Below are 25,969 nucleotides of genomic sequence, written 5' to 3'. Positions count from 1 at the left end.
TTTATTAGCCACTTTTTTCCTGCTGGGATAAAAATGTCTAAATCCCAATATGCTAGGTGGTGTGGGGAGGGAGGGAGACAGACTCAAGACCTTTGTCTGCTTTTATTTTGCCTTTTGATCCACCGCTTGATAAATCCAAGGCCGCCTGCTTTGTGTGTGTGAGTGTGTGAGTGTGTGTGTGTGTTCCTGAATAACTCCTTGTGTCAACAAGGCTTTCAGAAGCCCTTTTCCCCTCAGCTGCTTGACGTGACGTGGAAACATGCAGTGATTTTGAATCGCTATGAGCTTTCGCAGCGGATGTGCCATGTGTCTATATTTAAACCAGGCTGATAAATTTTGCATCAGACACAGTTTAAAGGCAATGAACAATTAAAGTCCCCCCCAAAATGGGCTGCAATGCATTTGGACTTGTTAACAAATGTGTTTGTTTTTCTTGATTGAGGGGGGCATTTCTTCCCATGAGGGCATTTCTTTGTCCCACAAAGAGAGAGAGAAGCTAAAGGAGTGCCCATTCCATGGGTCAAAAAGAACATCTGCTTCCTATGACAGGCCATTTGCACAGCTGTTGCTGCTGAGAAGGTTTCTAAATCTGCAGCATCTCCTTCCTAGGATATTTTAAAGCAGAGGTTGGATGGCCATCTGTCAGGGATGCTTTAGCTGAGATTCCTGCCTTGCACGGGGGTTGGACTAGATGGCCCCATGGGGTACCTTCCAACTCCATAATTTTGCGATTCGTTGGTGTGGAGCAGGCTTCCTCAAACTCGGCCCTCCAAATGTTTTTGGCCTACAACTCCCACGATCCCTAGCTAGCAGGACCAGTTTCCAGGGATGATGGGAATTGTAGTCTCAAAATATATGGAGGGCTGAGTTTGAGGAAGCCTGGTGTGGAGGAAACAAGACACATTCTGCCGCCTGCCTGGGGTCCTTCAGACCTTTCCCTGCCATATCTCTAAAACAAGAAGCTCATATTTTTTGCTCCTCTCACCAAGAAGCACCATGGTGTCATTCACAACACCATGGAGGGCAGAGATCATGAGCCCCACTGCGCTGTGAGCATCAGATGCTTCCCTAGACAGTGCTCAAGGAATGGGGTCTGTGCTGGAGCCTGCCCTTGTGGGTGAGGGAGTGCCTGAGCGCCTCTTCCCCACAGCTGGAAACCAACAATGGCTGCAGCAGGATTTGGTTGCAGTTCAAGTCAGTCTCTCTTGTGAAAATAAAAAAATTCCTTCAGTAGCACCTTAAAGACCAACTAAGTTTTTATTTTGGTATGAGCTTTCGTGTGCATGCACACTTCTTCAGACCTTTAGGTAGCTGTCCTATTGTGGGGCTGGGAGCACATTGAATATGGAGCTTAGCTGCCGTGGCTGCTTTTCAGCACTTGGACAGCGCAGATCTAGCAAGAGGGATTTCTTCATTTGGTTCTACTCTTTCATTACCTTTCTAGGCTGCCCTTCATCCAAAGATCGCAGGGCGGTTTACAATATAAAAACACGAAACAGTCAAGTCGTCTACCCACAGCAGTGACCAGAGGAGAGATGGCCGCTGGGAGGAGCACAGAGAGAAGAAACGCTCTGATGCGACTGCAGCAGCACAACGGGAAGCCTTCATCTGCCCTAGCTGCAACAAAACATGTCTCTCCCACATCGGTCTCTGCAGCCACAGAAGGAGCTGGGACCTTCCAACAGTTTGACTTCACCCCCCAAAGGCACACTCCTCCATTGTCTCCCAAGAGTGGTGGATTTCTACGAATATAGCATAATACAGCATAATACAAAAATAATACCCCCCACAATTCCCTCCAGTAAAGAGCTTTTTATTCAAAGCGTCTCTCACGAAACAGCTGCCAAACTTGCAGGCAGGTTTCAACAGCTGCACCCAGAAAGAGGCAGGTGAGCGTGTAAGAAGTGGCCCGCAATGGACAAGCCTGGCTTTGTGCTGACCTCACACAAGCCCCAGAGAACCTGCGTATGCTAGGAAATGCTTCTTGGCCCAACCTTCTTCTCCCCCACTCCCAGGGCCAAGTTGCAGCAGAGGCAAGGACCTTAAAGGTAAAGCTGTGTGCGCACGTGCGCATGCGCACAGAGCACTGGGTCTTGCTCATCAGCACCCTCACCTTGAGCAGGAGTTGCCAAGCAGAGAAGCCTCTTCCGTGTCCACGGCCAGGTGACAGATGACTTTTCTGCTGCCACCAGCTAATTTTAGCCTTGCACTGGGAACAAACAGCTCTTGCAATTTTTTTCGGGAGTTACGGTGAAGGGGCTGCCATATGTTCGCCTGGGATAGTAGAGTGGGAAGCGATCTTGAGGGTCGTCTCAACCCTTTGCAATGCAGGACACGAACATAAGTGCCCTCTCTTTTCCTGTGGTTTTTGGCAATGGGTCCTTTTCTGAACAAGCCCTGCTGAGGCCCATCAGCACGAGTTTGCTGGGATCTCGGGGTGCGAGAGTTCCCCTAAACATTTGTGGGTCCGAACTGGAACTCCTCCAGCAGCCAAACAGCCGCCTGGCAGAGAAGATCCCCTGTTTTCCAGTGGGCCAGTGGGCATCTCTTCCTGCTGTGCTTCTGCTCTGTCCTTGAGACCTCCCTCCCTCCCTCCTTCCCTTTCCTTTGGATGTGTCTTCTGCTCTTAAGCCTATACTCCTCTTCTAATCTACCCTCTGCACCACAGCCACATGTAACTGGGCCCCTGACAATATCACTTTAAGAAACTGCCAGCCTTCCTCAATAAATTTTCACCCTCCCAACTCTTCACAGCAATTTCCCAGGTTTGCTCAGCCAGTCATGGCTCAGGATGTGCTGAGGGGCATTTCTTCCCACCCATCATGTTATGGGCTGATGGATGCAGAGCAATGGTGAGAGGAACCAGCTGGGGAACCCTCAAGGGAAGAAGGCTCAGAACCCGGGGATTGGTGGTGGGATGACAATGAGCAGTCAGAGAGAGTAGACTGGGAGGAGGAGGTGTCGGAAGCTGATGAGGCAACAGGGCTTAGTGAGCGAGGAGAGTCTGTGTCAGAGAGCAGTCCAGAATTAGAAGCTGAAGCTGAAGCAGGAGGGTGGGAAGAGAGAGGCAGAGATGAGACAGGTTGGTGTAGAGTCAAGCCTGTCTCCCCCTCCTGCTGCAACAAGCTCCCCTTCCCCCCTGTCTCCCAGAACCAGATGAGGCATGAAAAGGGTGGAGGGGACTTAGACACAGATGTAGTCTCTGACTGCTTGGGGAAAGCCCTGGAGAGGAGGGGATTTAGACAGCCATGGGGGACTTTCAGTCTCAGCAACTGATCTTCAGTGTATCTGAAGAAGTGTGCATGTGCATCTGTTCATCTGTGTATCTGAAGAAGTGTGCATGCACACGAAAGCTCATACCAAAATATAAACTTAGTTGGTCTTTAAGGTGCTACTGAAGGAATTTTTTTATTTTGCTTCGACTCAGACCAACACGGCTACCTACCTGTAACTTGATCTTCATAGAGTAAGACCACCAGGAACGAACTTTTCTGTGAACTGCTCTGAGACCTCAGGGCATGGGCAGTATATAAATTCAATAAACACAAACACTAACAAAAACACCTGGTCTGCTCATTAGGCCTGACACTCAACCAAGTCCATGGAGACTGTGTATTTTGCTAATAAAGAGTAATTCCAATTTTGAACTGTGTGATTACTGACCAGCAGTCTCCTTTAACACCAGATCTCTCTCCCTCTCCCTCTCCCTCTCCCTCTCCCTCTCCCTCTCCCTCTCCCTCTCCCTCTCCCTCTCCCTCTCCCTCTCCCTCTCCGCTCATTGGAGCCCCAACCTCTCTTTTTCCAGTGGTGCTTTTCAGGTGATTTCACTCTCTTCATTTCCTCTCCACCCCACTTCAAGGAATTAAAAGTGTGTGTGTGTGTGTGTGTGTGTGTGTGTGTGTGTGGTAAGATCATAGAAGAGCTTGCTGAATCAGGCCAATGGGCCTTCTAGCCCAGCATCCCGTTCTCACATCCTGCTCTTAAAAATTGGCAGATGGATCGTCTCAATTTCGCACCTCCTCGGCTCGATGCTCAGTGCAGGGAACCAGCCTGAACCAGCCTAAATGCAACCGGGGGGGGGGGCACCTGCTTGGCCACTGTGAGCTCAGGATGCTGGGCTGGGTGAGCCTTTGGCCTCACAGGACTCTTCTTACATTCTTAGTGCCAAACTGGAATTCGGAGAGTTTGCCTTTTCTCTGTAGCTGAGAATTCTGTGTCATTCCAACCTTCCCGATGAAGAGTCGGGTGTAACCCGGAAGCGTTCAGATTCCATCAGAGCTAATTTTTGGTGAACAAGTCTGAGGGCTCACCCACACTTCTCTGCTCGATGCTTTCTAGACTCACTTTCAGCTTTTCCAGGTCTGTGCCAAAGGTGGCGGTGGTTGTTTTATTGACTTTGCCCAGGAAAACCTGTGATTTATGAGATTCTTAAGGTCATGGGTTCAAGTCCCTCCTTGGCCAAAAGATTCCTAAATTGCAGAGGGTTGGACAAGATGGCCCTCGTGGTCCCTTGCAAACAGCAACCCACAGAAAACCCGATTTGCTCCAATTCAGCGGTAAAATGCAGAATCGATCGCATGACATGGCACGCACACACCATTTGAATGCAAAACACTACTAAACCTTAGGTTACGTAAATACAATCTTGGTAACAACACACACAATGTAATGGGCTGTTTTTGACTATGTAACTTCTATTTCAAACACGATTCAACATATAATATCTCACAAAGTGTAATTCCATAGACCAACACATCATGCAAACAAAACATATCCTGAGAAATTAAAGTTCAATGGGTGGCCAATTTAGGAACCAATGGACTTTATCTCCTGGCCATCCATTGGACATTAATTTCTCAGGATATGTTTTGTTTGCATGTGTTGGTCTATGGAATTACACTTTGTGAGATATTTTATGTTGGATTGTGTTTGAATTAGAAGTTACATAGTCAAAAACAGCCTGCTACGTTGTGTGTGTTGTTACCACACCATTTGAATGGCAATGCCCAACAATCTTTTTTTGGGGGGGGCAGCCCCCTCAAATATTTTGTTGGGGTGGCCGAAAGGACCTCAGCCCCTAGGAGGTGGCTCCTAGGAGCAAAAGATTCCTTCATTGAAGTGGGTTGGACTAGATGACCCTTGGGACCCCTCCCAACTCTACAATTCTGTGAAGTAAAAGCCCGCTGGTTTCTCGCAGGCTGCTGGGCTGCTGCAGGGTGGTGGGTGGGTGGCAGGCTGTCTATCCAGCCCAACTGGTAGAAGTGAAGCCCTTAAGAGCATCGGAAGAGTCTGGCCACAGGTTGATCAGGCCAGATCTCGCCTAAGCTGCCTCTTGGGGACGCAGAAGTCCGGCTGGAATCGGCTCTCCATGTGGGTTCATTTCATAGCTGCCAAGTTTTCCCTTTTCTCGCGAGGAAGCCTATTCAGCATAAGGGAAAATCCCTTAAAAAAAGGGATAACTTGGCAGCTATGGTTCATTTCTGGGGAGAACTTCGCGAAGGCGGTGGGAGGGGGGAGTGTCCGGTGAGCAAAGCGCTTCGGCGCCAGCAACCTCACAGAACAGAAAGCCAAAATGGGAAGAGCTGAATTGGGGGCGAGGGAGAGAAGCAATCCGACGTCGCGGACAGGGAAAGAGTCGGGGAACCCACGCCTTTGCTCTCCCCTGCGAGGATTAGGGGCACCCAGAACCAACCGCGCTGCGCTGACACCACAGTTTCTGGTAAGCAGAGAGTAACCCTTCAGACGGGAGAAGCGATCCGACGGCGCAAACCTTCCTCTCCGCCGGCGCGCACTCTGCGCAAGCTCTGCGGCTCCTTTTTTTGCGCGCCCGAGAAGGTTAAGCTTGGAGAAAAAAGTCTGCGGCGGCGGATCTGGTTTCGGGGAGAGCGGCAGCGGAGCGCCGCGCCGTCGGAGCTGTCCTTGCGTGGGTTGGGCAGCGCCCTCCCCGCTGGAGGGCGGGCAGAAGCGAGCGGGAGCGTCTCTGCCAGGCTCGGGGCTACGGGCGGAGGAAGCCAGCGGCGGGCAGCACTGAGGCGCTGGCCGTCGCTCGGCCGTCGAGGCGCCTCCATGCGGCGCTGCTGCCGCCGTCGCTGCCACTGCCGCTGCCGGACGGAGCCGCGGAGCAGCGGCGGGACATGCGCGCGCGCCTCCTCGGGCTGGGGCGCCGCCGCCACCTCCAGCCTCGCCGCCCGCCCGCCTTCCCCGCCGCCGGCGGGGGACGCCGCGCGGCCGAGGGATGCGAGGGCCCGTCGTCTCCCACCTCCTGCTCGGCGTGCTGCTCAGGTGAGACGGGGGGGGCGGGCGGGACGGGGAGCGTCTCCGGTGGGGGCCGCAGCTGCAGGGAAGGGGCGCTTTGCACGTGCTCAGAGGCGCGCTGGTATTTTCCAGGTGGCAGCGCGTTCTCTGCGCCGGGGCTGAGAGCTGGCGCTCCAAACCGGTTCGGGGTCTCAAATCAAGTGACAGGCGGGCCCCGCCCCCCGCCTCACTTTCCCTCTTCGCCTTCGTTCCCGCAGCTGCCTCGCTCGTTCCCGCACCAGCCTCGCTCAGCTCCTTCCCCTCCAGAGCCGGCTTTGGAGCCTAAGCCCCCCAAAGAAATCCCGAGATTTCTCTCCCCCACCTTCACCATCAGCTTAGCCGGCAGATCTCCACAGTCCCAGCCCCCACCTCGCTTCCAGATCTGCTTGGATCTTTTTGGGGGGGGGGGGCTTCCTGCTTGCACTCGGGCTGCGGGGGCGGCGGGTTGTGAAGGGAGGGAACGAGCGAGGCTGGTCTTATCCGGACCCAACGAGGCCTCTTGGTCCTTCTCGGGGGAGAATTTTAGCACCAGCCGCTTTTCACTGCCCGGGGGGGGGGTGGAGATACCCTTTGCCGGGCAAGAAGGCTCTGGGGACCGGATCCCCCTTAGAGACTGGCGCTGGCCATCCGGGCGGCGGGGGCCACTTACCGGTAGCTCTCAGGCCGGCTCTTGCAAGGCTCGGGGAGGGGTCTCAAGGAGAAAGAAGTCGTTTCACCTGAGCTACTAGGCCTGGTTCTCTCCAGGGTCCGAGCAAGCAACACTCCAGCAGCGAAGCGCCTCTTTGGAGTTGCCAGGGTGGGGTGAGCATTGGGGTCGGGGAGGGGTATGTTCTGGCATGCTGAGTACTCATAAGAGGAACTGACAGCCTTCCTGGGTTTAGGGGAACACAGAGGTGCCTGAAGCAGCAGCAGCAGCAAAACAGCAGGGTCCTTGGGGTGGGGTGGGGGGCTTGCAAGAAGATCCTTTTTTGCACTGGGAGGTCCCAGCATCGCCCCACAGGCAAGCCAGCTGTGGGGGAGAGCAGCGCTGGGGGAAAACTCATTTAAGCGTCCTGTAGTGTAAAGAGCCTTGTAGATGTTTTCAGGACTCCAGCACCCCGTGAATATTTCAGATCCCCTCATGTCAGCCTCGGGTTTCCAGGTAAGCGCTTGGAAAGCTGAGCCTAAAAGCCTGCAGGGAGGTCAGGCAGGCGCAACGCCCCCCCCCCCCCCAACCTGCAGTCCGGGCTTGTTCCGCTCTGCAAATTCGCCAGCTGTCTCTAACATAGCAACCATTTCTACACACGCACTCGAACAGTGCAGTTGTGAAGTGGGGGAATAGCCGAGGAGGTTATTTTTGATCGGGAGCAACCTCTGCCCATTGCCTGGACTTAAAGCTCAAGGTTTGGGGGAGAGGCCTGCCTGCCAGCGACGCTGAGATTTGGGGTTTCAGACCTCCTCAAGAGAGACCCCCGCACCCTCATGGAGGGATGCACTGAAGACAACCGGAATCTTCCCCAAGCTATGGTGCAGTTCCTGCATTCCAATGAGTGTGGGGCTACCCCCGTGAAGGCCCCGCAGCTACTGCAGGGGTGACAGCAGCCAGCCAGATTTCCTGGCTCTGTGGGACTGCATGATATGGGGCTTGGCTCTTGCCTCGGGATCCTCTCTCTCTCCTGTCTGCTGTGTCCACCGGGAGGGATATCAGGTTTCCCTGAAGGCACTGAAGCTAAATCAGGTGAAGGTAGCTGATGGGTCTCCATCCTTCAGTGAGTCAGGGACTCCCCCTGCATGCAAAGACAGACTCCGGCCGATGGAGCGGATGAGACCAGGAGTGGGTCAATGGTCAAGAAGGTGGTTTCTGCAGGTGCTCTAGGGGGAAGTGAGGGGCAGGTGGGGCTCGTCCACCTGGAAAGGGAGCCTATCTGGGTGAAGGAAAACTCTGATCCTAAACATCTGCTGCCTTGCGGGATATCTTTGGGAGAGGAAAAGGCTCAGGAGTAAACCCTACACAATTCCAGAGTGGAGTCCCTAAGACGGTTGGATGGTGCCTTGTACGCCTCCTTCTGGCAATTCCTGCAGCCAAGCTGGTGCCAAACGTCTTGCTCTGCTCTCCTTTGGACCCCATTAGCGAGGCCGAGAGGAGGGTCTTGTTGTCTGGGCAGCCCAGGACCTCCAGGCACACTGCCCAGGCTTGCATCCTGGGGAAGCCACTTCGGTGTTGCTAACACAGTAGTTTGACTTTACCCCTGGAGATGCAGGCAGCAAATGGCCTACACTTCCTGTCGCTGTTTTCTGACCCCTCCTGCTCAGCCCAGAATGGCACAGCTCTCCCCCACCCAGGCATGTCTACAAGGGCTCACCCACCCAACTTCTGCCAGGGGGGCTACCAGCCTTTTCAGGCAGCACTGGCCCAGTAACGGGGCAGGGTCACTGGAGACGCATCCAGCTCAGGTATTTTTTACTAGTTGCTTTTATTTCGATGTCATTTCTTGATGCAGAAAGAGAGAGGAGAATGTATATTCCACTTGCTGCCAAAGCCTCAATGGGCTTGTAAGTTACTCCAGATCTTTCAGCCCCCCAAAGGGAGGGGAAGGGAGCCGTTCTTGCCACAGATCAAAACCTCCAGGGGGGGGATCTGCTCCACTCTGGATGCTGCAGGAGTCTTGGCGAGCGAATGATGAGTTGGATGCAAGTGCTACTGACCTCCCGCAGCGCTTGCTTTGCTGACCTTGCAGAGGAGCTGCTGTGCTTGTTAAAATTATTTGGCCTCCCAGGATCTGCGAAGCCTCTTTTGTGTCTTTTAACAAGGTAGTGTCTTGCAATGTGCTTTCCCAGTCTCGTCTCCTTTCCCGGGAGCTTCCTTCCTTTTAACGGACAAGCATTTTCACGTGGGGAATCGGCAGCAAATCCTTGGGCAGCTCTTGGGGAAGGAGGCGTTTAGGAGAAGTCTGACTAGCTTGGTGGGTTGGAGCGTGGCGATGATAACACCAAGGTTGCAGGTTCGATCCCCGTATGGGACGACTGCATATTTATTCCTGCATTGTGCGGGTTGGACTAGATGACCCTCAGGGCCCCTTCTAACTCTATGATTCTATGACTGGGTGGCAGGGGGGACTGGGTGGCTGCCTTAGGGACAGAGATGGAGCTAGCTGCTCCAGCACCCGGAGCGGCGTACATACTGTGCACCCAGGGGTGAGGTCATGGGGTGGGGTGAATGTCTCAGGGGGGCAGGGTGAGCATCCCAGGGGGAGAGCCGCCCATAGGGGGTGGAGTGAGCTGCCCATGGCAGGTTGCTTCCTGGGGGGGGGGGAGCCGCACCGCTTTGCCAGCAGCCTTCTTCCCTTCCCTCTTCCTTTCAACAGGTCATGGGAAGCTACCCCCCCAAATTGCCCCCACTGCCCCCCTTCCTCCGCTCCTGCTTAGGGACGGGCAGAGCCTGGGCTCCTTGGAGTTGACAAATGGGGGGGGTGCCCAGGGAGGGAGCAGCAGCTGGCCAAAGAGGGGAAATATTATTGACTTGTTCACAGTATCTATAGTCCTCTCTACACTGAATTCTCCCCACTCCCAAGAGTGGGGAACAAAGTAATGAAAGCAAACAGAAGAACAATTTACAAAATCTTTTAAACAGGTCCATTGAAAACCTAAACAATGTCCTTTTTGTCTCGGGGGAGGAGGGAAGGTGTGTGTGTGTGTGTGTGTGTGCTGCCTGCCTGCCTGCCCCTTTCAAGCACTGCTTGAAAGGAGAGGCCTCTGCAGGCTGGGCACACTCAGAGGAAGGAAGGCGACAGAGAGAGACTGCAGGGCCCGCAGGGCCCTCTTGCCTGGGGATGGACAGGGAGCGGGCAGAGAGCAGCAACCCCCCAGGAGTGACAGCAAACTCCCTTGGGGTGTGGAAAGGTCTGCTCTGGCCCTGGCAGCTGCACAAAGACCTTGAGGAACTGGAGGAGGAGGAAGATGGCATCTCCCTGGGGCCACCATAAAAAAAAGTAGCCAAGGTTGATGTCCAGTTTTTGCAGTGCTGGTTTGTCTTAATTTGCCTAATGACCATCCTAATTCTGAGCAGAGCTCTGGGGAAGCACCCCTTGTTTCACGGGGAGAGCCAGCACAAGGCCTCTCCGGCGAGATGCAAGCTGGGCCCAGACTGGCAGCAAAGGAGAAACCTTTGTCCCTCTGGATAACTCTCTCTCCCCTGCTGTTGGGATGTGAAGAGATGCCATGATCTAATTATTAGATACTATCCTTCCTTCCTCACATTTGTGAGTTCACCACAGTGCCATCCCTTTGCAGCTTAAAAAGGGAAGCTTAGATAGATTAGTTTTAGCATTTTAGTTTAAGCAATCCAAAATGCTTCAGGCAGACTGGGTTCTCCTGGTATATTTTCCTCCCCTTTTCTCACACAAACAGTCTTGTAAAAGGAAAAAAACCACAACAACATTTCCTTGCTCAGAATACTTGTGGAAGAGTAACAGATGTGGCAGCTTTGTTCAGGCAGGCTTAAGATGGTAATTCAGATACCAAGACATGCTTAAGTCTAGCTTAAGATGGAGCCTGAGTTTGGAGCTCAGGTTTAGCAGATAGTCTCACATTTCTGGCTTGGTGGAAAGTGCTGAAAAAGAGACCATGTGCCCAGGGAGGTCAGATAATATATATGGCTGTGCCCCCTCTCTGTCATGGCACAGTGGGGGTCCCCCGTCTCTCACAGAGGGGACAGGGGGCACCAAGGGGCTTGAGGGGCACCAAGAGGTTTGACAGTTTATTTTATGCATCAAAATTATGTTCCACCTTTTCCTCCAAGGAGCTCAAGGTGGCATACAAAGCTCTCTTTGTCCTCATTGAACCACCACCACAACCCTGCAAGGTAGGTTAGGATGAGGGGCAGTGACTGGCCCAAGGTCATACCTGGTAAGCTTCATGGCTAAACTCTCTCTCAGGTTCTAGTCTGATGTGCTAACCACTGTACCACACTGCTGCCTTCTACCTCTGCGTGTTGAGACACCTAAACCCAGCAGGGCTGAATGGCGACAGGCAGCCCAGATGATGCCAGCTCCCAATTCCAGAAGCGAAGTGTGTGTGTGTGTGTGTGTGTGTGTGTGTGTAAAAGTGGGGTTCAGCCTGCTGACACCCCCTCTCTTCCCCCCACCCCCTGCAGACTGGTGTCAGGGAAAGAAGCAAAATCTGCCTCACGGAGTCTCCCGCAACCAATGTCTCCCTCTGATTTCTTGGACAAGCTTATGGGCCGAACGTCGGGGTACGATGCCCGCATCAGACCCAATTTCAAAGGTAAAGGAGGACTTTGCTCACATCCTTTCGTAACTTTCCCCCATCAGGGCTTCCAAATCCAGGACACCACACACATCCCTCCCATGCTGAAGGTCACTCTGTGTGCAAGAATATTGGAGGCTGGAAATTTGAAAGACAGCCAGGGATGCAAAGGGCTCAGCGGCCCCTCCCTCCCTCCCCACACAAAAAGAGAGACACCAGAAGACAAGAGAGCCCTTCCCAGTGGGTGGAAGTGGGGGAGTGTCACCCCTGGGAATTATATTGCAAGACTCCTGGTGTTGGATAGATTTAGATGAGAAAGAGAGAATATTTTATCCAGTCATTATCCTATCTCTTTCTCACTTCTGTGAGAATGGAAATACCTATATTTTTTTTTAGCAGAGTTAAATCCACCATCTGCGCACGGCTTATCTCTAGAAACTGTTAGGATAAGGTTGCACGACCTTCTAGAACAATTATGATATCCAAGGATGCTCTAGGGAGACTTGGATTATCTGCTGCTGTTCATATTTCAAGAAATCGCTCGCAGGCTATTTAGTAAAACAAGAAATGTAAGGTTTACTCACATCAAAAGTCTTGCCAGGATTCAGCAGATACGGTGATGAAAATCAGACAGGCAGGCATCCTTAAATATTACAAACATCCATAGTCCAGTTCAAACTGCAGTGTGCTTTCTGGAGGAGACAGGAAGAAGTAAATATCAAGTTTCTACTGTTCGCCTTCCTGCCGCAAAAGTTTAGAGGCTATGACACAATCAAGTCCTCTGTTTGTGACTATCTAGGAATCATGCATTTGTGATTTGGCTGCCCATCCTCTCAGGCCTGGGATCATTTGAAAGACCAGTTACCTGTATCAGGCAGGATTCTCCTCCAGGTGGACCTTTGACTAAGTTGAAGGCAGCTTTGAGTTGCCCCCTGGCACCTTGTCAACTCACCTGTGCTTTCCCATTGGCTTACAGGCCCACCCGTCAACGTGACATGCAACATCTTCATCAACAGTTTTGGTTCAGTCACCGAAACAACCATGGTGAGACTCTGATTGCTCGCCTCGCCCCAAGCCCAAGGGTTCTCCTCTGCACTGGGGCTGGCTAGGCAGCGATCCCTGGGGGTTGTGCTTGCCTCTAAGTGGCTGCTGTTTCCTTGGAGGTTGATTGGGGGGCAGGGAGAGGAAAGGGGTGGGAAAGGTGGAGGCTCAGGTGATGAGGACAGTTGGGAAGAAGGCAGAGAAGAGCCTTGTGGCATGTGCATAAGAGCACACAAATAACCCTGTAGCTGGATCAAACCCATGGTCCTTCTAGCCCGGCATCCTCACTTACAGTATACGGGTCTTAGTCTATCATAGAATTACAGAGTTGGAAGGGACCATGAGGGTCATCTAGTCCAACCCCCTGTAATGCATGAATCTTTTGCCCAATGCGAGTCTTGAACCCACAACCCTGAGATTCTGAGTCTCAGGCCCTACCAGATGAGCTACGGTGGGCACAGTGGCCAACAAGAAACCTGCAAGAACTCTCTCCCAGGGGGTGGACTGGATGACCCGTGGGTCCCTTCCAACTCTACAGCGTTGATTCTCCCCTCCTGTGGTTTCCAGCAAATGGTATTTGAAGGCATTCCTGCCCCCCCAGCTGGGGAGGGAGAGCATAGCCTACGTCAATAGCCATTGATGTGCAGGAGTTCCAGAGCATTCCACCAAATCTCTTCCCAGCTTGCTTGCTCACTTGCTCCCTTATTCCCCCCCCCCCCCCGCCTTGCTCACTCCTGGGCCAGGAACCAGCCTTGTGTGTGAATGTTCAGGGATGCAGGAGAGGATATATTCTTTGATTATATCCTATTCCAACTTGTGTTAACAAGTTCCACAATTTAGCAGAGCAACATTCCCCTTTGAAAGTCACACAGCGGATACGTTTGCTCAGGTTCGCTAAAACCTCTCTGATAATACTGTCCTGGTATTTCCCCCTTTATTCCCTCCTAAAAGATAAGACACAACACAGTCTTCTATAAAAGTATAAAGAGAGTTTACTTACATTTCACATCTGTTCACAATAGGATCCCAGAAGGCAGACTTAGCTTAGAAAAAGCTTCCAGCCAAGAGAGGACAAAGGAACTACTGTATCTCCTTATGGGATAGATTCCAGGTGTATGTAACTTTTTCTAAGCTGGAAGCCAAGAGGGCATCTTAGGCTAAGCAGATGTTGCTTGCGTGAAGAATGAAGTCAAAGAGAAAGAGAGATGGCGGGCAGTCCTATGCTTTTGTTACCTGCACAGGTGAGGCCACGCCCACATGCAGGAAGTCTGTCCCAGCCCAGGAGACATCCCCTTCTATGTCCACTCTAGGGATGTTGTACTTGACGCCTCTTCTGTTCCACATCCCACACCCTGCACATGGATGCATGTGTGTGTCTTCAGGGGCATGCCTGTCCTGTTGCTTGCCCCTGCCTGCCCCGCGTGTGACGGCTCTTCTCTGCTCTCAAGGACTACCGCGTCAACGTCTTCCTGAGGCAGCAGTGGAATGACCCCCGCCTGGCCTACCGGGAATACCCCGACGACTCCCTGGACCTCGACCCCTCCATGCTGGACTCCATCTGGAAGCCGGACTTGTTCTTTGCCAACGAGAAGGGCGCCAACTTCCACGAGGTCACCACCGACAACAAGCTCCTGCGCATCTTCAAGAATGGCAACGTGCTCTACAGCATCAGGTGGGCCAAGCGGCCCCTGGCACGGGCTCTCCCTGCTGCCACTCGGAAGCAGGGCAGGGCCCGACCCAGACCCCTTTCCACCCTGACCCCCTCCTTTCTCTCCCCTTCCCTCCTAGGCTGACACTAATCCTTTCCTGCCCCATGGACCTCAAGAACTTCCCGATGGACATCCAGACCTGTACGATGCAACTGGAGAGTTGTGAGTACCAGGGCAAAACCTTTTCGCGGTGCCAGGTGCAGTACAGTCGCCGCATCTGCAGTCTATATTTGGAGGCGAGGAGGAAGGATGGTGCCGAAATTGTTGCCAGTGAGCTGCATGGAGTGGCTGGCAGCTGGGCAATGGAAGGAAGGACTGCCAGCTGAGTCCAGGGTGGCTCCCCGATGCCATTGTTGAAGGAGAGGTTCTGGAAGGCCCAGCAGACTCTGGCCGTGGGAGAGTCCATTACGAAGCAGCTCTGGTGCTTCTCAGAAAGCAATGATGCCTTTGGTGGCGGAGTTGGAGGAGCGGGTCAAGGGGAAAGGTGATAGCCCCTGGGGGAGGGAACATGTCTCCCTCCCAGCAGCCAGCAAGGGAGGACAGTGGAACTTGTAGTCGAGCATCTGCTATGGGGTGGGATGGTGGCTGGTGCTGAGCAGAGGAAGAGGCAGTGAGCAAAGGGCTGTCCCATGGAAGATGGAGCGAGCTTGTTTCCTCCTGCTCTGGAAGGTAGGACTCGAACCAGTGGCTTCAAGTTACAAGGAAGGAAACTCCAACTAAGCACCAGGAAGAGCTTCTGAAGGTGAGAGTTGTTAGACAGTGGAACTGACTCCCTCAGGAGGTGGTGGACTCTCCTTTGTTGGAGATTTCTAAGCAGAGGTTGGGTACAGTGTTAGAAACAGAGATATGAAAGCTAGGAGCTAAATGGCAGCTTAAACCGAGATTGTGGGCGCAACAATGGAATGTCTAGGTGTGCTTTTTTAAGAACAGGAATACAAAGCTGAAAACAAATGAACTGCGGCTAAAATATTATGTTCATTTTTCACATGGTCTAGTCCTTCCCCTGCCCACCCCCCTAATATTCTTAAGAGGGTCTCTTCTCAAGTCTTCAGAGAGTAGCTTGAAGTGGGGAGGCGGAAAAAGGTCCTCCTTTCCTTCCACTCTGCAGTTTTAACCTGAAATCTTAGGTGCCGTCCTGCACCCAGAGCTCAGAAACTGCTCGCGCCAATTAAATTCCCTGTCACAAAATGCGCCTAGAACGACGGGATTTTTGAAGACTGGTTGGGTAGCCACCTGTCATGGATGCTTTAGATGAGATTCCTGCATAGCAGGGAGTTGGACTAGATTAGAGGTTCCCAAGCTTATTTGGCCTACTGCTCCCTTTTCAGGAAAAAAAATACTCTGTGCTCCCTGGAAATCTACCTTCATTGAGTGCACAAACAGAAAGATGCCTTGGCAAATTTGCATTCTTTTAATGTATCTATATTTCTAGCTACGTCCTAAGTGGGTAATCGGTCCGACTTTAACTCTATGTTACATTGATAAGCATCATTATACAACCAATGAAACATGTACAAATGGTTTTTCAACATTTTATTCTCTTCTCGTCTTTCTTCATGCTTTATTCAATGCCCACTACTGCGACTACTGCTCCCTGGATCGTTCCAGCGCCTCCCAGGGGGTGGCATCACCCACTTTGGGAAACACTAAACTAGATGACCCTTGGGCTCCCTTCCAACTCCCATTCTACGATTCTATGAATGCCTTGTGGTTTGGGAGAGGGTGCCCGACAGCCCTTGTGACTTTGTGCAGATGGCTGGTTGCCCCTCCCACCCTTCCTTCCTTCCTCACCCCGCTGCCTTTGCCTTATAGTTGGCTACACCATGAACGACCTGATCTTTGAGTGGGTGAAGGAGCAGGAAGCCGTGCAGGTGGCCGAAGGCTTGACACTCCCTCAGTTCATTCTGCGGGATGAGAAGGACCTGGGCTATTGCACAAAGTCTTACAACACAGGTAACCAGCCTCCCTCGGTCAGATGCTTCAGAATGAGCATCATTTACATCATTCAGCAATATTTATACATTTGTGGGATTCCCTGAACCCCTGGACTCCCCCCTCCTCCCCCTTCTGGTTTTCCTCAAATACGTTTTTAAAATTTTGACCGCATCTCATTGCATATATCCAACTTTAATTAAATCCTTATTTAATCCCTTACCAGTTAAAAATTACAAGTGCTATATCAATCCTGCTAACGTCTTTAAATCTTTACATTGTTCATTAATGTACTCTATGAATCTTTTTAAAATTTACTATCATCTTGCCAGTCATTTCCGTCATTTTGGTGTAGTCCATCATTTTCACTCTCCACTCTTCCTTGTTTGGGGTTTCCTCTTCCTTCCATCTCTGGGCAAAAAGCATTCTTGCAGCTGTTGTTGCATACATAAACAGTTTTTTAAAAGTCCGTTGGCATTTCTTCTCCTGCAATGCCTAATTAAAAAGTTTCCAGGATTTTTTTTATTACAAAAGTTATCTTAAACATCATTTTCACTTCATTATATATCATTTCCCAGAATGCTCCAGCCTTTTTGCATGTCCACCACATGTGGCAGAACACGCCTTCATTCACTTTAGTGTTTTGTACATTTTCGCTAATCTTGTGGGAGTCAAATACCACCGGTACATCACTTTCATATAGTTTTCTTTCAATGTACAACATGCTGTAAATTTCAAATACTCCTTCCTTAATCTTTCCCAATCAGCAGTGTCTCATGGGCACGCTCAGGGCCGGATTGAGGTTCGATGAAGCCCTCAGCTCCTGAAGGTCATGGGGCCCTTTCTATGTCCAGCTGTCCTTTGTCAACAACAAATTGTCACTGTTTTTTGTGTTGAATACAGTGGTACCTCTACTTATGAATTTAATGCATTCCGAACACACATTTGTAAGTCGAAAAAAAATGTAAGTCGAATCCCATAGGAATGCATTGGGAGAAAAATTCGTAAGTCGAAGCAACCCTATCTAAAAATTTGTAAGTTGAAAAAATCCTATCTAAACCGCATCCAAGATGGCGGACGGAGCTCCATTTGTAAGTAGAAAAATTCGTAAGTAGAGTTATTTGTAAGTAGAGGTACCACTGTATATGCTATAGGGTCATTTATGGACCTAATAGGTATCTAAAGCCATTTGCACATAACAAAATATGTATTTTATCAAAGTAACTGTTGAACTGAAATACAAATAAGAAGAAGTTTATTAATAGTGAAATACAATTAAGAAGTGTATTAATAGTGAAATAATTATTAAGCTCTAACTTATTCATAACAAACTTAATAATGCAAACACATTGGCATTTGGCAATAACAAAAGTTCCTTTAAAAACACAATGTACAAAGACGCATAATGTACAAAGACGAGAGGGCCTTCTCGGTAGTGGCACCCACCCTGTGGAATGCCCTCCCACCAGAGGTCAAAGAGAATAACAATTACCAGACCTTTAGAAGGCATCTCAAGGCAGCCCTGTTTAGGGAAGCTTTTAATGTTTGATGGATTTCTGTATTTTAATGTTTTGTTGGAAGCCGCCCAGAGTGGCTGGGGGAAACCGGCCAGATGGGCGGGGTATAAATAATAAATTATTATTATTATTATTAATCTAGTCTCTAGAAACTTGCTACAGTGGTACCTCAACTTACGAATGCCTCAACTTCCGAAGGTTCCGACTTCCGAAGTCCGCTAACCCGGAAGTATTTTCGCGTGCGTGCGTTCTGCGCATGCACAGAAGCGGCGCGCACGGTCTGCGCGTGCACAAAATGGACACTTCGACTTACGAAGGATTCGACTTACGAAGAGCGCTGTGGAACGGATCGCCTTCGTAAGTCGAGGTACCACTGTATAACATGAAATGATAATTGTAGGTTTTATTGTATTTGTTTTTTTATCTTATATTTTGGAAATGTACATCCAGGTTTTCCCCCTCTAATCCCCCCCCAAGAGAGTGGGGCCCTAAGATAGAGCTCATTTAGCTTATATGTAAATCTGGCACTGGGCACGCTCTGTCTTTTCCCTTGCAGGGAAGTTCACCTGCATTGAGGTGAAGTTTCACCTGGAGAGGCAGATGGGCTACTACCTGATCCAGATGTACATCCCCAGCCTGCTCATCGTCATCCTTTCCTGGGTCTCCTTTTGGATCAACATGGATGCTGCCCCAGCCCGGGTGGGCCTTGGCATCACCACGGTGCTAACCATGACCACGCAGAGCGCGGGCTCCCGGGCATCTCTGCCAAAGGTTTGAAGGGGGAGGGGGAGAGAGAGAGATCTCCAGTCCACAAGATGGCGTCTTGCAAATATTTGTTGCATTATTGCTTTCCTACCCACCTTTCCCTCCAAGGAGCTCAAAGCGTCATAAGTGGATTTAGAGGAGAATCATAGAATCATAGAGTTGGAAGAGACCACAAGGGCCATCCAGTCCAACCCCCTGCCAAGCAGGAAACACCATCAAAGCATTCTTGACATATGCTTGTCAAGCCTCTGCTTAAAGACCTCCAAAGAAGGAGACTCCACCACACTCCTGGGTAGCAAATTCCACTGCCGAACAGCTCTTACTGTTAGGAAGTTCTTCCTAAGGAGAGGCTGTTTTATTTAGCCATGCTCCTTCCTCTTTCTCACTTCTCTGAGAATGCAAATCTCTATTTCAGCAGAGTTAAAATCACCCTCCTGTGTGCAGCTTATCTCTGGAAGCTATTAGGACAAGATTGCATAACCAAAGATACTTTGTCAGGGACAGGAAAAAAAGAGAGAGGTTTATTATTTATTCATCACATCCACCACCCACCTTTTCTCAAGGTAGTGTACATAGTTCCTAGAATCATAGAATGTTTTTATTTTTGCAGAAAAGACAATACAGTTATTATAGCCAGTTACATTTCCATAGATTATTATATAGATATAAGTGACATTATTATCCTAATACGTATATGCTTATTAAAAACTATATTCTGTATAAACTCATTCAAAATATCAATATATTTCTGTGAACAAAGTCTACGTCTATAAGCAATCCACTCCTAAGCCGAGAGTGTTGTCATGTTGTCAGTCCATTGATTAAAGAGGATCAGATCTTTAGTCTTCCAATTCATCAGTACAGTCATACCTTGGGTTACGAACGCTTCAGGTTGCGCATTTTCGGGTTGCACCAACTGGAATGGGTTACTTCCAGGTTTTGGCACTCGTGCATGCATAGAAACATAAAATGACATCACACGCATGTGCAGAAGCGCCGAATTGCATCACACACGTGCGCAGATGCGGCACTTCAGGCTACGAACACTGCGGGTTGCGAATGTGCCTCCTGCACGGATCACGTTCACAACCGGAGGTATGACTGTATAGAATTCATCAAAGAAATGCAGAGTTGGACGGGACCCAACCCCTTGCAATTTAAGAAGGATGTTGGAAGGTGTGCAGAGAAGGGCAACCAAGATGATCAAGGGTCTGGAAACCAAGCCTTATGAGGAACGGTTGAAGGAGCTGAATATGTTTCGCCTGGAAAAGAGGAGACTGAGAGGAGATTGGATAGCTGTCTTCTGTGGGAATGTTTAGGAATGTGGATGAGGAGATATTGTTTAAAATATATCCTATCCCAGCTTGTGTTAGCAAGCTCCAAACTTAGAAGAGTTTACATTCCCTTTTAATGCACAGCAAAAACGGTTGCACAGGCTTGCTTAAGCCTCTAGAATAAAATATATTTCCTGGATTTCCCCCTTTATCCCTCTTAAAAGAAAAGACATGACACAGTGCTCTTTAAAAGTAGAAAGAGTTTACTTACAGTACATCCTGAGTTAACAGCATAATCTCAGAAAGGCAGGCTTGCTTAGAAAAAGTAATATATACACGTGAAATTCACTCATAAGGGGTGAGACTCCATTTTCTCTCTCTTGGCTGGAAGCCGAGAGAGACTCTAACACTAAGATGTTGCTTCTCTGAAGTCGGGATTCAAAGAGACTGAAATGGCCACTGGCCAGTGACTTTACCTGGCCAGGTAATGCCCATCTCAATTACATGTAGAGGAAGCCCATCCCAGATCAGTGGCAGGAAGTTTGCTGCTGACCTGGTCAGGTGTCCCTCCATGTGGTCACTGTAGGAATTGTCGTGATTTGACTGCACCTAGCTTATATCCCACATCTTCAGGTATCTCAAGGGCTGTCACATGGAAGGGGGAACAAGCTCGTTTTCTCCTGCTCTGGAGGGTAGGACTCAATCCAATGGCTTCAAGTTATGAGAAAGGAGGTTCTGACTAAACATCAGGAAGAACTTTCTGACAGTGAGAGCAGTTTGACAGTGGAATGGTCTTTCTTGGGAGGTGGTGGACTCTCCTTCCTTGGAGGTTTCTAAGCAGAGGTTGGGTGGCCATCTGTCAGGGATGCTTGAGCTGAGATTCCTGCTTTACAGGGGGTTGGACTAGAGGACCCTTGGGATCCCTTCAAATTCTATGATTCTTTTATTCTAAGACACTCTGGGAAGGGGACCAGATCCGCAAGGGGGCTGGAGTCTTTCAAGACAAGCCCTGTCTAGCGATCCACCTTCCTCCTTTGCAGGTCTCCTACGTCAAAGCCATTGACATCTGGATGGCTGTCTGCCTCCTCTTCGTCTTTGCCGCCTTGCTGGAGTACGCCGCTGTCAACTTCGTCTCCCGCCAGCACAAGGAGTTCATGCGCTTGCGCCGAAGGCAGCGGCGGCAGCAGATGGTGAGTCGGCGGATTGACACCCCCCCACCCCCACCTGCCCTGCCCCCCACCTTGGCTGTCTTCTTGATGGAAGGGAGCGATTCGCTGGCTGTATTCCCAGCTGCTCTTCTCAGCCCAGACACAATGGCCATGATCCTGGGTTGGGGGAAGGGACGAGTGGCAATAGCTGAGCCATCCCTGCCTGCTGGGTTGCTCAACCCCTTCCTAATGGAGCAGGGTTGGCCCCACTTGCCCTCCCTTCCCAGATTCCTGGCCCAGCTGACCCTGAATTTTTGTTGAAAGTCGCCCAGGATGTGGTGGGGAGGTAGGGGCTTTGGGGGGGGGGGGCTGTAGCTCAAACTAGCCCAAATGAGCATGTTGAGAAGCAGATGGCTCCGAGAAGATATTTCAGGGCCTCTCACCTGTTTTGCAGGTGTTTTTGTTTCATCAGGTTCACCAAATCTGCCCCGAGTCTCTGTAGCAAAAGCAAAACAAAAAAAAACAGGTTTTGAATCTGATTTGATACCACCATCCTTGGCCACTGCAGCCAACTCCCCAAAGCTCTCCAGGTCTAGCTGGAGTCTTTCACTCTGAACCATGAGGACAAATCTTTATTTTGAGGGGAAGGGCTGGGGCTCAGTCCATGCCGAAGGCCACAGGCACAACTCCCAGCGGCTTCTCCGGGGAGGGCCAGGTGTATCAATGCAATTTGTTCCTTTTGGGGATCCTTTTCAGTCAGCCAAATCACCCAGGAAACCTTCCAGAACCTTCTTTCTCAGTCCAGTTCATCTGCTGTTGAATTCCCCTGTGGGAACAAACACCTCACCCATTCTAGTCCTGCTTAAAGTATTTATTGAAGAATTAACATTACAACCCTGTTGCTAGGGGCAAAACTATGCAAGGATCATTTCAAGTCTGTTTTTAAGACTACACTAACAGGGAGAAGATGCTTGATCCGAGAGCTGCTGCCATTCAATGTATGGAGCTGTAAGAACATAAGAATGGGGGACAACCTGGTTTTCCAGCAGTACATGTGAGAAGAATCTAGGGGGTCTCGGTAGACCCCAAGCTTAACGTGACTCAATAGTGAGATGCAGCAGCAAAAAAAGGTTGGATGGCCATCTGTTATGGATGCTTCAATTGAGATTCCTGCCTTGAATAGGGTTGGACCAGCTGGCCCTCAGGGTCCCCTTCTAACTCTGCGAATCTGTGAGCAGGATGAGATGTTGCCCAGCTGGAGGGAGTATCTCTGAGCAGGTGCAGAGGGCAAATGGCCTTCTCTAGCTGCAGCAAAGCCAGGCACAGATCTAGAATTCTAGATCTAGAATTCTAGATCTAGAATTCAGAAGAAGCCCTTCCTGGGCATGACTGCAGGGTTCCCAGGTGGGTTTGTACCCCCAGAGATAAAGCCACTGGTCTTCTAGGGCAGGCATCCCCAAACTGCGGCCCTCCAGATGTTTTGGCCTACAACTCCCATGATCCCTAGCTAACAGGACCAGTGGTTGGGGAAGATGGGAATTGTAGTCCAAAACATCTGGAGGGCCGAAGTTTGGGGATGCCTGTTCTAGGGTGTCTGTGAGACTGTGTTGCTGCTGCTGCTTCCTCCTTCCACCCCTCTCCCCTTCTCCTCAGCCCCCTTTTCCTGAGTTATGTGCCCCACTGTTCACCCCCACTGTAACCATCTCATTTGTAGAGGCCCACACATTAATAAACGAAATCGTCACGAACAGCAAATGTTGAAAGCACATTTTTAAAAGCACATTTGCGTAGGTTGGCTTATTTGGTGTCCATCCATTTCCCGGAGTTGCAAGAAAGGGCCAGGATTGCCGAAGGACCCTGGGCAATTCTGCTCAGCCCCATTCTCCTCACCCACCCCACCCCATGCCCATCTTTTGAGATGTCACCAAGCCTTGACCAAACCCTCCCCATTCAACACCCGCAGCCTTAAGGGCTTGCCAAGATGGAATCATAGAATCATAGAGTTGGGAGATACCCCCAGGGTTCATCTAGTCCAACCCCCTGCAATGGAGGAATCTCAGCTCAAGCATCCCTGAGAGATGGCCATCCATCCTCTGCTTATAAACCTCCCAGGAAGCAGAGTCCACCACCTCCCAGGAAGGAATGATTGAATGGCTCTTCTCACCAGAAAGTTCTTTCTGATGTTGAGATCCTTGTAATTTGAATCCATTGGTTCAGGTTCTACCAAGGTGTGTGTGTGTGTGTGTGTGTGTGTGTGTGTGTGTGTCTGGGAATGAGGGTTGTCCTTGGGGGGAACGGACTCCCTTGGAAAGTGGTGAACTCTCTCTCTCTCTCTCTGAGGTCTTTAAGCAGAGCTCGGATGACCATCTGCTTGAGCTGAGATTCCTGCCTTGCAGGCGGTTGGGCTAGGTGACCCTCAGGGTCACCCAACTCCACAACGCTATGATTCTGTGATTCCAGGCCACCCACCAGGGCCTCTAAGCCCCACTGCCTCTTTTCTGCCAGCTTCCAAAGAAGAGAGGCTGGGCATGCCAGGCACCTGGGTGTTCTGTGCATGTGTGAGTCCACCCAGAGGACTGTAGTCAACCAAGCTCTCTAAGAGGAGACCTGTTGAGCCAGAGTGAGCCACGGCCTTGGGCCTCAGTGGACAGACCCATTGCACGGGCTCCCGCCCAGAGTCCCTGTGCGCCAGCCGAACCCTCGGTCACCCACTCTCCTGTTTCTGTTTGATCTCCACTCACTGCTGGATTGTCAAAGGGTCTGAACAGCCAGACGGCCAGCTTGGAGTCCCTACGGCAGCTGGAGGTCACGCCCAGCAGCGAGTCCACCTGCGAGACCCTCTCTCAATTTGGCAGCACCGACTCCAGGGTAAAAAGCAAGCACACACCCCTTCTCCACCCCACAGATCTCCTGCTCTCCGCCTGACACCCTTCGCCACACCAACCCTCTTGTGTTTCCCCTCCCTCCCTCCCTCGCACCGCCTTCCCCACTGCCTGTGAGAACCCCACCCTGCAGTGTTGCCCACAAGTGCTCAGCACCCCCTGTATGTGTGGGAGCAAGGGTTTTTTTTGCTGGCGACGGGGTCAGCAAACAGCCCTTGGGAGCCAAAGGAGCTCAGAAGGAGAGAAGGTTGCATTTGCTGGAAGTGAGCTTAGGAGGACCGAAGGGCAGCTGCTATCAGGGCATGCATGCCGTCTGAAAGGCCCAGAGCTCTCCGTCAGGCACACACTATAGAAGCTGGAAATAGAGAAGGCTGCAGCCCCTTTTCACATGCTCTCATGGGATGCCTATGGAAATAAGGAGATAATATATTTGTTGCTCACATTTGTGAGCTGAGCAGAGTACGCCCCCTTTGCTGCAAAAATAAGGAAGCTGTTGATAATTTAAGCAATCCAGGATGATTTATCGTAGGTTGGCTTTCCTGGTATTCCCATTTTTCCTTCCTTAAAACAATAAACACACAAAACAGTATTCTTATGAGTAAAGATAGATTTACTCACCCAGTTTCACAGCAGCAGACTTGCACCAGGCTTAAAAGGTAGTTACAGACATATATGGTAGTTTAGATTAAAATGGAGTTTGAGCCATGTCTCATACTCAACACGTCCTACATCCCTAGTCACTGAAGAGGTGAGAGAGATCAGAGATCAGGAATCAGAGAGCGAGCAGGCCTGGGGACGTGACCAGCTTATATAGGCTGCTCACCTTTACCTGGCTAGACACAGTGGGAGTGGCTCTCCCAGGGAGGATTTCCTGTAGAGACCCAACTTGCCTTTCTAGCAAACATGCCTTGTTGGTTTGACTGCCTTGTAGACATCCCACCTGCTCTGCTGTGGCATGTCTCTGGTGTTACCTCGAAAGCAATTGCGTCCCATTAGTTTCAGTGCCCTGGTTCAAGCCACCATCCTTTGAGGAAGGATTTTGGGCTTGAGCCATGATACTGCAGCATCGAGGCACCTGCTGTCCTGTAGACAAGACGGAGAACCTTTAAGCTGTGACTTAAGCAATGACCACAGCTCCCTGGGCTGCTCCTTCCCTTCCCCAGGAGGAAGAGGTTGTCCGCGAGAGCCGCTTCTACTTCCGGGGCTACGGCCTGGGCCACTGCCTGCAGCACATGAAGGACGGTGGGGCAATGGAAAGTCTTGACATCTACAGGCCGCCCCCTCCCACCTCGCTCCTGAGGGAGGGCGAGACGCTCCGGAGGCGCTACCTGGACAGGGCCAAGCGCATCGACACCATCTCTCGGGCGGTCTTCCCCCTCACCTTCCTGGTCTTCAACATCTTCTACTGGGTGGTCTACAAAGTGCTTCGCTCAGAGGACGTCCACCAAGCCACACCCTGAGCTCTTACCAGGACTCGGAAGCTAAGCCACAAGGACCTTGGGAGCTGCATTCTGTCTGGCGTTCACCTTGCAAAGCATCGGGGCGTTGATCTCTCTCTCTCCCCCACGCCCTTCGTGTTTCCTGGACACAAGTTTCCCAGTGCTGGCCAAGAAAACTGGCGAGCTGTGCATGGCATGAGAAGGTCCAAAGCGGAGCTTGCTCTCACTTCTTCCTCCAGTACCTCCACCACCGGAGCATAGCATTTAAGGGTGGGGCATGTTTCTCAAAGTGCTGACGCTCCTGTCCCAGGGATTTTAAGATGCCACCAGCCTGTTGGAGGCACCAACATTTCTGCTCTAGACCTGTGTTGCTGTTCCAAAGCCCCTGCAAGGAGGTGGGAGAGTAAGTGGGACTCAGTTTTACAGCTCTGCAGCATAGCGTGCTTCCACCGCCGCCCTTGCCATCTAACCCACAATCCCACCGACACTCAGCCAGCATAGTCCAACAGAGGATCTTCTTCGAGGAGGGCGTTTCCCAGTCACACAGCATGGTCCTTACATCAGCTGGGCTCCTGCCCTGCATTAGCAGCATGGATATGTCTTGTAAACAACGCCACTTCCTGCCATCTCCCCAGCCCCAACACCACCCACAGATCTGGAAGAGCAACCAAACTCAGTGGTGCAGGGGGTGCGAGTCGGGGGACTGGGACATGGGGCAGATATG

At 50.9% G+C, this 25,969-nt stretch overlaps 1 protein-coding gene across 1 annotated transcript; it reads left to right on the top strand.

Moving 5' to 3' along the window:
• Positions 1–11,451: 11,451 nt before the first annotated feature.
• On the top strand, positions 11,452–25,904 carry LOC118092318 (glycine receptor subunit alpha-4). The gene is made up of 8 exons (XM_035130252.2): positions 11,452–11,556; positions 12,515–12,582; positions 14,028–14,251; positions 14,368–14,450; positions 16,101–16,241; positions 18,294–18,508; positions 20,817–20,966; positions 24,970–25,904. Exons 1-8 carry the CDS (start codon positions 11,478–11,480, stop codon positions 25,264–25,266), a joined length of 1,257 nt encoding a protein of 418 aa, XP_034986143.1. The 5' UTR covers positions 11,452–11,477; the 3' UTR covers positions 25,267–25,904.
• Positions 25,905–25,969: the final 65 nt, after the last annotated feature.

The sequence above is a fragment of the Zootoca vivipara genome, chromosome 12 (genome assembly GCF_963506605.1).
Source record: "Zootoca vivipara chromosome 12, rZooViv1.1, whole genome shotgun sequence".
NCBI classification, from domain to species: Eukaryota; Metazoa; Chordata; class Lepidosauria; order Squamata; family Lacertidae; genus Zootoca; species Zootoca vivipara.
The sequence above is the reverse complement of the archived record's forward strand: the minus strand, read 5'-3'. Positions and strand labels throughout refer to the sequence as shown.

Bases quoted from the DNA above. Each gene is read 5' to 3' on its own strand.
- LOC118092318 (XM_035130252.2), top strand. From the start codon at position 11,478: ATGTCTCCCTCTGATTTCTTGGACAAGCTTATGGGCCGAACGTCGGGG. The intron at 14,252-14,367 runs GTGGGCCAAGCG...CTTCCCTCCTAG, and splicing joins AACGTGCTCTACAGCATCAG to GCTGACACTAATCCTTTCCT. The intron at 16,242-18,293 runs GTAACCAGCCTC...TTTCCCTTGCAG, and splicing joins CACAAAGTCTTACAACACAG to GGAAGTTCACCTGCATTGAG.